The sequence below is a fragment of the Stylophora pistillata genome, chromosome 14, assembly GCF_964205215.1.
Source record: "Stylophora pistillata chromosome 14, jaStyPist1.2, whole genome shotgun sequence".
Lineage (NCBI taxonomy): Eukaryota > Metazoa > Cnidaria > Anthozoa > Scleractinia > Pocilloporidae > Stylophora > Stylophora pistillata.
The window spans coordinates 19477916-19495113 of NC_142532.1; the positions used below are offsets into that span (position 1 = coordinate 19477916).

General features: G+C 39.0%; 1 protein-coding gene across 2 annotated transcripts; it reads right to left on the minus strand.

Annotated features, from left to right (window-relative positions):
- Positions 1 to 402: 402 nt before the first annotated feature.
- Positions 403 to 16755, minus strand: LOC111333343 (kynurenine 3-monooxygenase). Of its 2 annotated transcripts, XM_088745461.1 has the most exons (17): positions 11997 to 12213; positions 11553 to 11622; positions 10728 to 10825; positions 10133 to 10222; positions 9327 to 9378; positions 8500 to 8587; positions 8019 to 8114; positions 6775 to 6919; positions 6473 to 6535; positions 5786 to 5844; positions 5630 to 5687; positions 5167 to 5256; positions 4200 to 4257; positions 3530 to 3612; positions 2451 to 2552; positions 1819 to 1878; positions 403 to 764 (listed from the first exon to the last, which is right to left on the minus strand). In XM_088745461.1, the coding sequence occupies exons 1-17, from the start codon at positions 12063 to 12065 to the stop codon at positions 675 to 677; spliced, it is 1371 nt and encodes a 456-aa protein (XP_088601587.1). In that variant the 5' UTR covers positions 12066 to 12213; the 3' UTR covers positions 403 to 674. The 2 variants fall into 2 exon arrangements, with proteins under 2 accessions (XP_088601587.1, XP_088601588.1); XM_088745462.1 differs by lacking the exons at positions 403 to 764; positions 1819 to 1878; positions 2451 to 2552; positions 3530 to 3612 and adding exons at positions 3619 to 3931; positions 14902 to 14961; positions 16600 to 16755 and having other exon boundaries at positions 11997 to 12224.
- Between the last annotated feature and the right edge of the window lie 443 nt (positions 16756 to 17198).

The window sequence follows — 17198 nt, forward strand, 5'->3', positions numbered from 1 at the left end:
CATTAATGACGTGGTTCCCTGTGATAATGTAGTTAATTACCTAAAACTAATTAAACAACCTTGGAGCCACCCAGACAGTGAAAACCAATAAGATTTCAGGCCTGAATTGAGACAATCCAGGCAATGAAAACCAATCAGATGGCACTCCTGAATCCGATTCACCAATCAAGTGTCGAGCACACAACACCTGAATCGAATCCAGCCAATTAAACGTCAAGTACAAAACCATTAAATCTCATTTTGTTCGTAGACCGATAGTGTTCAACGACATTTCAAATTCAAACCTTTGCTCTTTAAGTCTTTGTCTGCTTGTGTGTTGTAAGGGTACGCAATGGAAGTATATGCTGCACCAAGTTATAACTACGTCGTTGGCTGATTTAGAGAGTAAATGAAACCCAAAAGTAAGCAAAAGAATTTCAATCTTTAATCTATACGGGCAAAGTACACGCGAGCGGGAACACACGCGAGGCAAGCGGGGAATACACGCGACGCGAGCGTGGAAGGTGAGCCACATGCAAGAAGAGGGGTGACACTCGCCCGAAAAAAGACCACGATGAACTTATAAAGCTACGACGGTTCTGTCGCATATTACAGAAAGTTCTTAAAACTTTACTTTGTCTATAGGTCCCCGGTTTCAACAGATGCAATGTATCGCGTAATGCTTCATTTTCTTTTCAGCTTATTCGAAACCTCCAAGTCTTTAAAATCACCATAAGTCCAGCTAAACCGGTTAACGAGCCCATCAAAAGAAGAACGCGCACCATCTAAAAAAAAAAACAAACAAACATCACAACATTCAAATTGTGTTACAAGCTCGTTAGTTTCTTTTGCCACACTTAAACCTTATCTGTTTTGATCGCCGTTTAATGTTTGGGATCCCTTGCTTTTTGTCCGTTGACCTTTCGTGACACTTACACGACAGGCTTAAGTTCATAGCGGGGCTCCCACGCGCGTGGGGCAGAGCCCCATACCAATGGAATATGGTCAACTCTTTTCGTTCGGTTGTCACGTGACTGACCGGGCGTACGTACGTACGTACCTTCAGATTGCACGGGTAGGGTAGGGGAGACTATCAAAACGAAGGGAGGGGTGTCTCAGGCGAGTCTTGGCAAATGCACATCTTTTGTGTTATCATTAATATTAGGAACTGAACTTGGGAGCTCCACTTTTAGGCTTGGCTAAATCTATATATCAAATGTATCGCGTTACTTGCAGCAAATGGTCGTTCGCTTAAAGGAGCACAGATTGTGAGTGTTAGCTTTCTTTGTCATGTTTTAGCTGTAGTCTTTGCTTGTTACCCTAGGTTTCTTTCTTACTGCCGCTTTCGTTTGCCTTTTATCATAGTTTTCACCGTTGTACAAGTTTGGTTGCGTTTTAAAATATCAGTATGATTCGAGTAAAACGAACAAGGACCACTCGAGTCGAATACCTGTGCACTGTGTATTGATTTCTATACAGCGAGCGCCGCAGTCGCCATCGCATTATCCACTAGTTTTCTTCAAAGTTCTTTTTACAAGATCCTTACAATTATATGCCAAAGTGGAATTACATGTAAACTGTTTCTCGTAAAGTGTATCTTTCCTCCGTTCGACACGTTGTTGCTCTCGAGGGAAATTATTTAATCAAGTTCATAATGTTTCGCATTCTTTCACCTGCGAAATCCTAGCGACGAAACAGATTCCTCTTTTACAAACCTCTGCCACACTTCACCCAAAATTCTCAGCTAATTGCAAGAGGAATTAACTAACTTGTCTTTTCTCTGTCCTGTTCTATCATAAATAACTTCCTTAAGAAGCACACTTGGACAAAGACGCTCACCTTTTCTTGCCACTGATTTCTCTCAACTACTTCGTGAAAAGGTATGTGTGTATAGGTAACCTAAGAGGAAAGATATGTCTTATCGGTGTTGGCTTCAGGGGTGGCCAATGTTACCTTAATGGGTGACAGCATTGGGAGATATTGGCTACAGGGGTGGCCAATGTTATCTTAATGGGTGACAGCATTGGGAGATATTTCCGAAGGTTTTCCTAAGTGTCCAGTCATTTCCACGCAATATCAACGAAACGAAAAACTAGGCTTTTTTCCAACTTGATTAAAAAGACGAAGTGGTAAACTCCGTCATAGTTCCAATATTGGTGAAATAGGAGGCTAATGTTGGTGGAAAAGGGGCAGTAATAATATTGATCACTTAACATTCTTGGTCCAACATTAGTAAAAGGGAGGCCAATATTGGCCAAATGGAGACGTGATGGCAATGGTTCAGCATATTTAATAGATGAGTCAGGGTATTACTGGGTTTGACTTTTGACCCCGCAACCGTGAAAGTAAGGGTAACAATACTTTGCCAATGTTGTTAATATGCATTACCAACACTAGAGCCAATCTTGGTCCTATGCATGTCTTAATGATTGCCCTGCTTTGAAAAATTTCCCTAAAATTGTCAGTCTTACCATGGTATGCAGCGGAATGAAAGTTTTGGGCATCAACCTGTTTAAAGCATACATCGCTTTTCTCTCCAGAAGGAACCAAAATGAATTGACCAACGATCTCAACTGGAAATATAAAAGAAAATGTAACATTAGGTTAAACCTGGGCCCTGGCAGGTCACTCTAGACTGTATCATGCCAGTTGCAACGCTATACTGATACAACAGCGAGTGGTATAAACTGCTTCCCCTAAAATAGTTGCTAATCCATGCCTAGTGTCCTCCCCCAGCATTTTGCTCGATTTCCCCTGCTAATACCTATTTAGGTATATCAACAAAGTTGAAATGGTAAATTGGCCACCGTAACGATTACAAAAGCTGATGTTTCGAGCATTAGCCCTTCGTCGGAGCGAATAGAGGAATTGTGGGTTGTGTGTGCTTTTGAAGGCAGAAAATGGAGCCACCAATAACGTAGCTCCATTACCAATAACGTAGCTCCACTTTCCCACCAATAACGTAGCTCCATTTTCTGCCCTTAAAAGCACACATCAACCCACAATTCCTCTATTCGCTCCGACGAAGGGCTAACGCTCGAAACGTTAGCTTTTGTAATCGTTACGGTGGCCAATTTACTATTTCAACTTTGTTGATATATCCAAATTATTTCGTTACTCCCACCGACGCAGCCCCAAACAGCTTCTTTCGAAACTATGAGCCTTAATACCTATTTAGACTCCTACATAGAGAGAGGCACAATGAAACTATGTCCAATCAGAAATTTGACCCTAATTCTTAAGCTGTTTGGTTTGCATACATGTACCCTAAGTATAACGCAGCGCATCAACCCCGCGTGTCTTCAACCAGAAGGTGGAGACAGACTCCCCATTCCATTTTTTGACAGTGAACAAAATTAGATCTAGGAAAGTTTGAAAGTCAGAAATGAGGGGGTTATAAAAGAACAGTTATTTTTATGGATAAAACGGGATATAAGTGTCAAAGAATTCCAAAAGAGATATTAAATAGTTTTTAATCAACTCTTGAAATCGTTGTTTTGTCGCCAAATAACCGTAACGATGGATTTTTATCCCTAATAATTAGTATCACCTCTAAATAATTATCCATGGACATGTCACAAATAGCCTGTGCATCTTTGTTTCTGACTTTGGAATATTCCTCCAAGACAGCTCCTGCCAAATAAGCAATAATTTATAAATGCGATTAGGCTGAGTGGGGAGTAATTTGGTCTAAAGTCCTACGCGTGATTCAAAAATGGAACGAGCTCGAGGCGCGACTTTGATTTGAAATCACAAGTATGATTTCAGACAAAAATTTGAAATCGCAAAATTCAGTCGCGTAAATACAGGATTTTTAGTGTGTGCATATATTTCATTGATCCAATATTGAGTTGTAAACGTTGTCTTTCACTCCCCTGCAATTTAATTGGTTACCTTAAACAACCCTTGAATTCTAATTGGTTGTTGTGCTTTAAAAAAGCTTTTTCATTGCCTGAGAAAATAATAGTACGATTTATGAAAAATAATAGTACGATTTATGAAAAAATCGCACTAATGAGAGCCAATCATCTTGAGAGGATCACCAGTAATTTCAAAATGGATGTAATAATAATACTAGAGGCATGCCAGTAAGTTTGCTGAAAGCTCAACAGCAAAATCTGATGGAAACAACAATAAACCGGGAAATCAATACATCACGTTCATTAAAATAATCAAAGATCACTCAAATCAATTCAGAGATAGCACTAAGATAACGTTACCAAAGTTATTGTCATGCTTGTCCATTAGTCTGTCTAAAATGAGACAATCTTCAAACCCCTAAAAAGAAATAAGGAGAAAAGAAAGATCAATTAGGAATTATATGATTTATATTCCTTTACAGTAAAGTCAATATAGACTCAATTGTAAAAACATTGACCCCTAAATGCATAATCCATAAACAATGAGACCTGACAGCTCTATAGAATATGTTTGTACAGATGCATAATCAGTTACTCACTTTAATTTATCACTATTCATGAAGAATCTTTGGTATGATAAATTGTTTCTTCCAGGAAAGCATGGATAGTTCCACCATTCACCACATGGTAATGAAGATTATCATGTATAAGTGTACCCAGAGAGCTCTAGGGTCTCACTGTTCATTGAAGTGTCAAAATCAAGTGTCAACGCTTTTGCAATTGAGTGTATGCACCATACTGGATTGTTCCACACTTGACAGCCAGGGCTATTTTGTGAGTTGCACAGATATTTCATGAGAAATGAGCAAAAACCATCAATGAGATACTTGTTATTCCACTTTCATTTCAATCTTTGATTATAACATAACCAAAGTAAAGCGCGCACTCTGATTGGTCGATTTAGTGTCCCCCATTTGCTCATGGGTGTACGCTGCTGACATGAGCAAATGCAAAGACTATTTTTCCACGCGCGCTTGTTTTTTCTGGTCGCGTAAGATTTGTTAAATAAAAGGGAACTCTTTAGCTACAATGTATCAGTGTTATGTTATAACACAAATGGTAAACACCACAGCGTACACTATCAAGTTATGGATGCACTTGGGAGGTTTGCTAAGCACTCAAGAAGCTAGAGTCGCTCTCGGCTATCCCCTCAAGCGACTCTTACGCTTCTTTCGTGCTTAGCAACCTCCCACGTGCATCCATAACTCAATAGTGTACGCTGTGGTGTTTACCATTTGTTAAAAAGAAAACTAATGAAGCTACCAACACTGTTCATTCCTTGTCCAAAGAATGGCACCATGGCATGGGCTGCGTCACCTATAATGAGCACCTTGTCTGAGAAGTGGTAGGGTTTACACTGTTGATAAAAGCAGAATATAGCATGGTTTAAAGGAGAAATGGCAATTTAAGTTAACATGTAAATGGTAACCTTGTCTGTCTGTACATTAATAAAGAGACTTTCAACAGGACTTCAACAATATGGTCCCTCTACCTATCTACATTTAACGTACCACTAATATTTTTTTTAAAATCTGGTTCCAAACATTTTGTCTGAAAGTGAACAGATTTCTTTTTTCTTTAAATCTATCTTCAATTGTCTTGTCTGAGGTTTGACAACACAACCTAAACTACTTTGCGCTCTCCCCCCCCCCCCCATATTTGATTGGATTGCATCCCCCCATCCCCTTTTCAGGCCTTTATGCTTTTCTTGGGACAAAAGGACTATTTACCTTTACTGAAACTGTATGCCACACGGGATTTTTAAAGAAATCTTCCAAAATTCTTTCTCTGAAAATTGTACAGAAATACCAAACATTCAAGGTTAAAAACAATTAAAGAAGCCACAAGATGCACTATCAAAATCTTGAAATCGGAGATTAACCTACTCCCCCATCAGCTGTACAAAGTCAGGAAAAACCGCATTGAAGAAACTCAGAAAATCTTCCTAAGAAGAAAAAAAATTGGAAAATCAATCTCCTGTTATCCTAATGCATGGAACTAAGCTGGTATTAGCCCTCATCCAAATAAGCAATTTTTATGACTTAAGAAAGTTACTTCTGAATGCAGGTTTGCAAATCTTACTTGTGATGTGATATGGTGTGATGCCAAGGGATGTAATGTGACCTTTATGTGATTTGATGTGATGTGATGTGGTGTAGGATGGAGTGATGTCATGTGATAAGGTGTGGTGAGATGTTAAGTGGTGCGATGTGCTGTTGTGAGATGTGGCTTGGTGTGCTGTGATTTCATGTGAAGTGATGTTGATGTGGTAACTGATGTTATGTGGTATGGATGTGGTATGGTGAGATTTTATGTGGTGAGGTAAGGTTTTATGTGGTGTGATGTGATGTTGTGTGAAGTAGTGTGATGTTGTTTGGTGTGATGTGATGTGATCTCAAGTTTGGTGTAATGTGATGTGATGAGGCTAAGTGTGATGAGGTAAGTGGTGTGATGTGATGTACACATGGTGTGATCAGAGATTTGGCATGGGTGATGTGATGTAATGTGGTGTAATTTCACATAATGTCTGACTGCTATTTTAGCAATGCAGTAGGTTCAATTAATACTTTCACCTTTGTCTCCAAAGCTTCAAAATTTTCATATGGCATAAAGAGAGTACATGTAAAAGATGGATCCTGAGAAAAAAAATAACAGTAACAATAAGTTGACCTACCAAGAGGGGAAATGATGTTACAACTAGTATTTAAGCAATAGAGAGTCACAATCTAAGTATATAGAAAAATCATAACTGATGAAACAATGACAGATTTTAATGGTCATTTGACTGATACAATATAACAAATATTTTTGCATTTGAAGCATTAAACAATGGAAAATGTAAAAGGCATTGTATAAACTAAACGCCAACAGATACCTTGTTAGGAATAGCAATTAGCATAAACCCATCCCGAGGCCAAATATGGAGATAATCTTCTACAAAAGCATATTCTCCATTCTTGTTTGGCAGAAGTTGAAGTTCTTTGTAACCGTGTGAAATGTATTCTTGGCTAAAGTCAAATCTAGCATGAAAATAAATTGTGAGAATACTATAAGAAAATTCATCACCTGGCGAGGGAATTCTGTGTTAAATTACCCCTGAAAACTGATAACACATCAACCACAAGGCAATGACATGATATTCACAGGTCGGAATGGATTTTCCTTGAATTGCATAATTTAATAAAAATATGGAAAAAAAAAAAAACAGCCACAATATTGTTTTTTTTTTTGTATCCTGAATGCAAAACAAGAGATGTGAAACAATATCATTCAGCCTTGTTTTCAACTCTCAATTCCATGCCAAATACCTTGCTTCATAACCAATCAGAATGCAAGACTTTATTCAATTATGTAATTCTACTATTAATTTGTTTCCATTGTAGAGAAATGAAGATTGAGGTTTACAAATGGGGCAGGGGAATAGGATTCAAGGGATGGATTAAGGGATTGGGGGGTTTAACTAATGGGGACAAGGGAATAGGGGTTTAGGGGTGAATTAAGGGTTGGAATAGAGGGTCAGGAGTAAGGTAAGGGAATAGGCCATTTTACAGTTGTGTACTTTGTTGCCAAGCCTTTGATTCAGAGTGAGGCTGAAGGTGACCTTGTTGTGATAGAGACCTGTATCTACTTAGCATGATAACAAAGTGATTTACATTTAAAAGGCAGCAAGGTTTGTATCATAACAAGGTCAACCCTAGCCTCACTCCCATTCAAAGGCTTGGCAACCAAGCACACAACTGTAAAATGGATTATTGGGGTTTAAGGCTGGGGATAAGGGAAAAGTTTAACGGGTGGGAGTATTAAGTGAACAGTTGTTGGGGGTAAGGACTTAGGGGTTTAGGGGTGGTATGGTAAGGAAACAGGGGTTTTAGGTGAAGGGGCAAGGAAATGGGGTTTGGCAGTGAGGAGGGAAGAGAAATGAATAAAGATCATATTAAGTTTCATGAAGCATCAATAGGTACAATTAATACTTCAAAAGTGTTGAAATTCTCTAGAATGGCCTGTTAATAATTTTAATACCTTAAAGATTTCAAAATATATCACATTTCTTAAAAAAGCTTTAAAATGCAGGATGAAGAATGACAACTTGGTTCCAGAGTGTTTGTATGAGTATACTACCTTGGCCTCTTCATCATCTCACTTCTTATGGTTGAATGAGCTCCATCTGCACCAATGACCAGCTGTGCATCTACATCTACAGTCTTACCATCAGGGCTGATAAGAAAAGTATCAATGAATATATTAAATTCTGCCGAATAGCTACAAATTAGAACATACCATCCTCTCCCTTCTACATGCACCTGAGGCTCAGCTTAAGTATGGCAAATCGCATTTCTTTTATCTTTTCTTCAAAAGCAAGCCTGCTCAGACCGTGAGAGCTCCCATTTTTCTATTAGGCATTAGCCATTAATGCGTGCCAACTGCGTGCCAACTTGCTCTGCCAATTAATGGCAGAGCAAGTTGGCACATCATGAAAGAGGATTTGATTTGCATGTGTGAGAATAGCGCAAAAGGCATTACTTTTGGCCTGTGTATAAGGTGCATGTTTTGTTAAATTACTGCATTATAAAGACTATGAAAAACCATCTTTCTCACATACCATGAAAGAACCAGATGCCCTGTCTCCAAGTTTGTAGACACCAACTTGTGTTTGAAGTGCAAGTGCACATTAGGATAGGTCTCTGCAGCTAAAAAAAAAAAAAAGTAATATCATTGCCAGAGTAAAAATATATAAAATTCAAGGGTCAAGGGGTTTCTAAGTTCAAACACTAGCAAGGTCTTCCTTGTGTTGTATTCTTGAGCAATATACTTCTCTCTCACAAGAAGTGGCCTTCTACTCTTCATTGAAGTATAAATGGATACCAACAAATCCTAAAAGCCTAAAACAAATGCTGCAGGGGGGAGGGGGGTGACCTACAATGGATTAATTAGCATCAATTCCTTACTGGGAAGAGATTTAGCAGTGGGCATTACACAAGGTAGCCCTTCTTGTCCACTGTTTCCGGGTCAACTTGAAATTTGAAGTGTTGGAAAACATGTAAAAAATCCATTGGAGCAAGGCCAGACAAGAATCAACTACAAACCCAACCTACATGTGGCACTAGGTCTGAGAATCGAACCTGGGCCACAGCGGTGGGAGGCAAGTGCTCTTACTGCTGCGTCATCCCTGCTTCCATCCAGGATGAAGAGCAGTAACTCCTAACCTTAGAATATCATGGAAATAATTATACCCTCCAGATAACCCTGTGGCTTACTAAGCTCTTGCTTAGCAGACTTGATCTTTCCTTACTAGCTACAATTTCCTTCAATTGCCAGTTTTATTTTCCAATTCCCTCCCCACTTCTACTCCACTTTGGGATCAGAGAAAAATAATATACACCTTGACTTATTGCTTCAAAGAAAGATTTTAAACACTACAAGTCATACCAGAAAGAAGTTTTTCATTAACTTTCCTTCTTTGCATTGCCATCATTGGTATCTTAAAAAAGAGAAACAAAAACATTACATCATATAAAGTGGATCATTGCTCAACTATATTCCCCACAAGTGAATGGTGCTTTTTCATGCACACTGATTAGCTAGTTTTTTTATTTTTTTATTATTTCTTTATCTATTTGTGATATTTAGACAGGCTGGCCCAGTCTAGCTGAAAGATATCAAGTAGACAAGTGATAAGAATAAAGGTAAGGGCAAAGCCTGTTTACGAGCCCAGTGGCCCATCAAGCCAGTGCTTAAATCCAGTTTCTGTAGCATGAAGCAACTTAAGGAGTATTTCTACTCCCCCCTAGATGGAATACTAGTCCAATGCAGGGTTACCCCCCCCCCCTCCCAGCCTTAAATTTGCTGGTACCCATTTATACAATGTCCCTGGCCAGGGCTCAAACCAAGACCACTCAATCCATGAAGCCACCTCACCTTCCAGTGAGAATAAAGAAAACTATCAATTAGGGAATTATTGGTTGATCCAATACCAAATTCTTGAAACTTGCAACATAAGAATTGTATAACAGACTGTAAGGAGAATTACTTAGATCTAGGCAGTAAAAAAGGGTGACCATAATTTGACTTCATCTGTGATGTAGTACTGAATTGATGCATGACAATGTGGAATATGTTTGTTCATGACATTATAAATCCAATGTTTTAACTTTAAAAGATTATTCATGAACTCTTGCTTACTTATAAAAAGTGAGAATTAAATTGCTGAACTTCGTCATCATCAAACTCCTTACATTTTCTCCATGTTCAAAGTACAGAGTTGATATGTCTCCAGTTGTGGGATGAATTTTTCGGCCATACACAGCTACGCCCAGAGGTAAAATCTGTTAGGTAAAAACCAAACTTGATTATTAACAAAATGCCTGCATATGTCTTGCTACGCATAAGAAAAAATATTAAAGGAGACTGTGACATGAATATCAGCTCTGCTTTCTTTTAAAAGCAAGTAAATCTGAAAGTGCTAGATGACTAAGAATGTAAATGTTTCTCTACCTTCCCAGATTCAAAATTGCAAACATCCTAACTGGAATTGTCTTGGATGGTTCTAGGATAGACTTGGAAATAGGAAGATTTTTCATTTTCCAACTAGGTGTCCCACTCAAGCAAAGATTTGTCTCCAGTCCCATAAAATGCAATTTTAGGGGGATTTGCAACATATCCCAAAATTTCACACTTGCAGATGGGGATCATCCTTATCAAATATGAAATTTTGGATATATTACAAATCCTACATAAATTACATGCCTACATGCATGGTTTGGAAATAAAGAAACCTTTGATTGCCCTCCATTTTTCTCAATAAGGAAATGAGCCTTATAAGCAACTTACTGACTCCAGAGCCCCAGCTACTTTTAAAGCCTCAATCCCTCTTGTGGACAGACCAAGATTTGTACTACGGCCACCGACAAACTCCACCAGTCGAGGATCTGATCAGAGAGAAAATCATGGTACACTCATCTGAGAATGGTGCTGTTCAATTCTTATACCAGCTCAAAGCCCCATGTTTATATTCATGAGAACACCAACATTTCATTGTGATTTTTGTATCATATATTCAGCTCAGGACCCCAAGCTCACAAAAATTGCACATCCAGGTCATGAGAATAAAGTAAATGATCACCAACAAAAGAAGCTCTTGATTGTTAAACAAATTCTCCTTGTCAGCACCTTAGGAAATGTATAGGTATAGAGAAAAGTATGGAGAATATGCATTCTGATGTAAGAAGTGTAAGATTAATGATATTTTTCTTTGCTGTTTTCATCTTTGTGCTTTTAAGTATATCAGTAAGAAAATTATTTTTGGTTTCTCTTGGGTTTGAGAGAGCAAATTAGTGCATATTTTTCAGCCACTCAGATCCCATCGTAGTCTTCAGTTTATTTGTTTGACACCTTGAAATTTCCAATAAAACAATTTTTAACCATATCAATTGATCTCCAACATTGGGTTGGTGTGGTAAAAAAAAATCACCTCAGATAGTGAGGAAAGGGCCCTGGATTAGACACACACTGACCTCTCGCCAGGTGTCCCCACTCCCCTAGTCTTCTCACATCCCCCCACCCCGCCCTTCCCCAGCCCCCATCCGGGCTACATTGGCATGGTATGTGCACAGTGTGTAACCTTAACTATCATGAGCTGTGTTTCTTTATAGTTACCTTGGCGCGCTTCGTACAGGTCAACGTGAAATCCTCGTTTAGCGAGAAAAATTGCGCATAATGATCCCACCTAATTATTGCAAGATAATGACAAATCAAAAGTGTGCTCCATTCCTGGGCTCATCAATTTTAACTTGCGTCAACAAATATGTATGCCAAAATGTAGCTCTGAAATTATTCCCTATTTCATGCCACAATTATCGATTTGACTCAAAGTAGCAAATACTCAAAAGCTCCCACAAATAACCCATTTTAATTTCAGACAAACTTTAGTAAGACTATTCCACGCTTGATGCATTACGTAACTTAATTACCTGGATCAAGCGTAAGTTCCTAATAAAATATTTGCATCGATTGACGTTCATAAATTTTCTGAAGAAGCCGATAAACGGCAAGATATATTATAGGAAATGTAACAAAATACAAATAAAAGAGTCACATTACCAATCCCCCTCCAACAACAGTAACTTTTCTTGGCGTAGTTTTTTCGTCCTTCAGTAGATTCCCCGCCATCTTACTCGTTCCAGGGCTACTCGACAACCTCGGTCTTCGAAGCCAATGGTACGTAATTTTGTTTTGATTGATATACTTACGATACTTTTGGTAATTTCATTGCTTACGGTCTTGGCTTCCTTGGGGGAGTACATATTTATTTCTCTCTCCAGTCTTCCGCTGTTGTAAACATCAAAGATGATGGCTATTTGATTTTCAACCGGAAAATGATAAGTGCTCGCTTGCCAACATTACGCATGCGCTTCAGGCTAGAGGTGCTAGGATTGCTTGGGGTGCTTAGCTTACTTGTACTTGGCAAGATGGGATGATAAAGGGACGGGACAGTTTAGGGATGGGATGCAAGCTATGTCAACTCGGTCATCTTTAGTAAAGAATAAGAAAGATGGTAAGTTTTAGGCTCAGTAAAGAAATATAGAAAGATGTTTTTTTCGTCTAGTCACGGGCTTAGGACAACGAAAAAAATTCTGAGTCCCCATGAGGAATAGGCTCTTACCGATAGTGCTAACACTCACGAGCATTTTTGTTCACATTTTATCCCAAAAAGCACTGCTAGCATTGTATTGGATTTTCGACTGAATTTTGTGTTAAAAAGCACCATCTGACTTTATTAATGTCGTCCAAAGCCGCATTTTGCCTCATTTTAGTCAAAGGAGCCGAGGAGGCCTGGGAAATAGGTTGATAGGTCAGTTGTTGCCTTCGTTCCAAGTTGGCGTCAGAGGTAGCTCGAGAGCGTACTCTCCCATCAATCAGTGGGAAAAATAAGACTAGGGGGAACTATGATGCGAAAAACATAAGCATACATGATCGGATTGAAAATCTGAAAAATGTAATATTAGTATGTTTAAAAAATCGGAAAAAGGTGCATTTTTATGTAACCCACGAGTACTTTTTTTTTTTTTTTTAAAAAAATAGCATTATATTAGCACTTTTTTGGCAAAAAAACAAGCACTGCTTTGAGCATTTAATGCTTTTTTTACGAGCACAATCGGTAAAAGCCTAATGACGAATCGAACCTCGGACCTTCAGATTCATGACGTTATCGACATTGCCTAGCTGTATGCAGGACGCGTGTCATATACGAAGTTCGTAATGGGTCTCGCTCTTCTTAGAGAGTCTGTGGCTCAGTGGTAGAGCACCGGACCGCGGAATCCGAAGGTTTGAGGGTTCGATTTCTCACGGGGAATCAAAATTTTTAGCGTTAGCCCCTTGTCAGAGCGAATGGAGGAATTTTGAGCTGTGTGTGGATTTAGATGCGGAAAGTGGAGCTACGCTATTGGTGACGAGAAAATCACGAACAAATTAGTAGAATGAAAAGCGTGTGATCGAATGATAGCGTGACAGCTGGATAATTTAATAAATAATGAATGCTTTGGTAAGTTGCCAGTTGGGTTATTTGGGCCACTTGGGTATTTGGGGAACTTAGGTCACTTTCGTTGACTGGTACACTAGGACATAAGCGTAAATTTAATGTGAAAAGTGTCAATTCTGGTCCAATACAAATGTAATGGTCCAATCTTTCAGGAATATTAACATTATTATTTAATCACTTTCACCAGAGTGTGGAGAGGGTCGCACAACAGAGTGAGGCTCCAAATCAAGTGCGCCCAATATCCCACCCATCCCACCCCAGGGGAGGACATCCATCACACAGTAATCTCGTGTGTGGGAAATTAACATCAAGCACTAAGTAAGAAGGTACAGTTTGTAAAACATGTATTTCCACTATTCTTTTTTTTTTTAATTCTTTAGATGAATCTGAATTTGATACTCACACGAGAGTACAGAGTCAGTTAAATGTTCAACTCAAATCTTTCATCTTTTAGTAGTAATGCAGGCGGATTAACAGAAAAAAAATAAGACCTAAAATTGTGAAAAAGAGTATCACTCATCAATCTACATCGGCATAGTATAGTTATGGTTATCCTACAAAACAGGCGCAATGTCTTTTTGTGTTTTCCACGCGAGCAAACGCACGTGCAGTCCAGATGGGGAGGACAAGTCATGGTCAAGAGAAGGACCAAGACTAACCCTTCACGCTCGCTTCGTGCGCGTGTCCACTTGCTAGAAAAACGCCTGCTCCACGTAGTTTTAATCATCAGGAATCACAAAAAGTCCTTGTTTTTTTTGTCTGAACGGCCTCAGTTTCACCAGATGCTGTAATGCTCTCTTTTCTTTTCAGCATAATCGTAAACTCCAAGTCTTTGAAATCGCCATAACTCCAGCTAAGCCAGTTAACGAGCCCATCACGATAAGAACGCGTACCATCTATAAAATGGAACAATACAACATTTACATTGTATTAGGATTTAATAATTGCCTTTGTTCTTCCAAAGAAACATTAAAAGATATCTGTGGTGTGTAACACAGATTTTAGTTAAAGTTTATCTTTCATTTCTAAGACAAACGGTTGCTCTCGAGGTGCAATATATTATCGAGTTCTTCATATCGCGTTTTGCATTCTTTCAACTCTGAAATCCCAGCTACTGAACAAAATCCTTGTTTATAACTCTATCACACCGCATCCAAAATTCTCAGCGTATTGCAAGAGAGAAACCGCACTAAACTTGCCTTTCACTGTAGTTTTCCATTACGTATAAGAGTTTTTCAAAGGGGTGATGGCCTTTATAGCTAACGGCCATTTTACGACCAACGGTTAACTTCTTTCCAGTATGATTAAATAAAAAACTTTTACAGCCAAACTTTTTTGAGACAGACGGTTAAAATTTGTCACTTATTTTTGACGCCTAACGGATTAATTTTTCTGCCTTTTACGGCTAACGGTTAATCCATTAAGACTCTCGTTAAACTTCTTCACGAATCAGACTTGGATGCTCACCTTCTCTTGCCTCTGATTTCTCTCCACCACTTCTTGATAGGGTACTTGCGTAAATGTCACCTACGAGGAAAGATCCGTTCGTTAACGGGATTGACTAGACTGGTGGTCTGTAGGATTGTTCCATTGTTAGCTAAAGGGGGGAACTGCACTGAACAGATATTCCCGAAGTGGGGAGGGGGGGGTTTCGTATGTGTGGAAAAGTGGCATCAGGAGATAGCATTGATCGTTAGGCATTCTTGGTGCGCCATTATGAAAATGGTGGCAAAATGGAGGCGGTAACAGGATTATATCTGTATAGTTTTTAGGCGAATAAAGATGCCAGTGGGCTTGGCATTTGACCCCACAGCTTTGGCAGTATGGGTATCAACATAAATAACCTGGTTTCTTGGAGTCGACTAAATCATATGAGCTTCAATACCAAGAAATGCAAGTTAATGCGGATTACCAGGATTCGCTCCCCTATTCTCGCTCCTCTACAACTGGGTGGTACCACCCTTGAACTTACAGCTGAATTTTCAGATCTTGGCTTGCTAACTAACCACAAACTGTCCTAGAACTCTCACATAGATAAGATTTCCGGTAAGGTGAACAGAGTGGTTTGATAAGGAGGAATTGCAGAGATTTGAAGGACGTTTCAACACTTAGAACTCTTTATTACACGACTCGGGAAGTTGGAGGGCCAATAACTAAAATCAACCAATCAAAATGCTCTATTGCCGGTCAATATTCTCTCAGTATTGGACCGGGCACTGTCCCGAATGGTCCCGAATGATACCGCACTTGTGTCCCTTTGAACTTCAGTCGTGTAATAAATCTCTTATTAACCAAGCTTGCTCGGGACCGTACTAGAAGAATATCGGCCCTCGGTCTTTTTTTGTACGGACCTCGCTGCGCTCGGTCCGTACTGTCAAGACCTCGGGCCGATATTCTCCCAGTACGGCCCTCGCGCCTGGTTAATAAGATATATATATTGCGCTCTGGTTAGGTCACAGCTGGAATACGGGTCTGTTGTTTGGTCACCTTTCACTGCGAAAAATATTACTAAATTGGAAATAATACAACGTCGTGTAACAAAGTTCATTCTAAAATCTGATGACTATGAAGTTCGTATCTCTAAACTTAATTTACTGTCTCTAGAGCATAGACGATTTCTTTTCGATTTACTCTAATTTTATAAAGCTTTGAACGGATACCTTAATTTAGACATGTTTACATATGTCCAATTCTATTCTGATACTGATAGGTACCCCCTAAGAGGTAAAGACAGCCTTAGTTTAAAGAAGAACTATGCTCGAACAAACGCGTTTAAATTTAGTTTTTTTAATCGTATTGTGGACATGTGGAACTCCCTTCCATTTCACGTCAGATCAGCATCTAGCATTCCAAGTTTTAAGCGTGGCGTGATAAATTTCTTATTGAACAACTGAATAGGCCATTTCATTGTGAATTGTACTTTATGTCTCCTCAGTTTGTCCTTGTATATTTATTATGTATATCTTTTCATTAGCTGGGTGGTCTGTCTCAGCATGGGGTCTGACTCTTTTACGGACTATCCCTATGGCATTTCTTTTTTCCGTCTTTTGTTTACTATGTTGCCATTAAATTTTTAAATTAAAAATTTTAGTGTAATAGATTTCAATTAAAAATTAAAATTAAAATTAAATTAAATTTAAATTAAATTAAATTAAATTTACTCACTCGATGCTTTCCTCTCCGTGAGGCCCAGTATTGATCCTTGGGGAATCCAGCAGGTAACGTTTAGTGCAGTTGAGTGGTGGCCATTTATTACCGAAACTGATTGAGTTCTGTCGTTTAGATTGTCAGTCAGCCCTGATGGTAGGGAACCTTGAACTCCGAACTGAGAATTCAACTCATGTAGTAAGATAGTGTGAGGTACAAGGTCAAAAGCTTTTTAAAGTCAACAAACGCCACAGCAACTACTTTGTTGGCATCGATTGCTGTTCTTCAGATTTCCGAGAGATGTACCAGCAATCAGTTCAGTAGAGTGCCCCCGCGGTACAACCTCGTTCCCCGGGCTTTTCCCTTTTTGAATATTTTGGCGGGCGCTAAAATATTCAAAAAGGGAAAAGCCCTGGGAACGAGGTTGCCCGCGGTAGGCCCACTTTAACCTTAAGTCACCGCCTCTAGTCTGGGATAAGGTGCAGTAGTTAACTGCCAGAGCAAGTCTGTAACTCAAGATAAAGAAGTATCATACTTTATAAACAATAAATATATAATTTGAACTTGTTTTGTTTCATAATTTGGAAAAAAAATTGTGCAATGCTGGTCGCATGATA

Bases quoted from the DNA above. Each gene is read 5' to 3' on its own strand.
- LOC111333343 (XM_088745461.1), bottom strand. From the start codon at position 12,065: ATGGCGGGGAATCTACTGAAGGACGAAAAAACTACGCCAAGAAAAGTT. The intron at 3,613-4,199 runs GTAACGTTATCT...CTTATTTGGCAG, and splicing joins CAAGCATGACAATAACTTTG to GAGCTGTCTTGGAGGAATAT. The intron at 1,879-2,450 runs GTAAGACTGACA...CTTTCCTCTTAG, and splicing joins TCATTCCGCTGCATACCATG to GTTACCTATACACACATACC.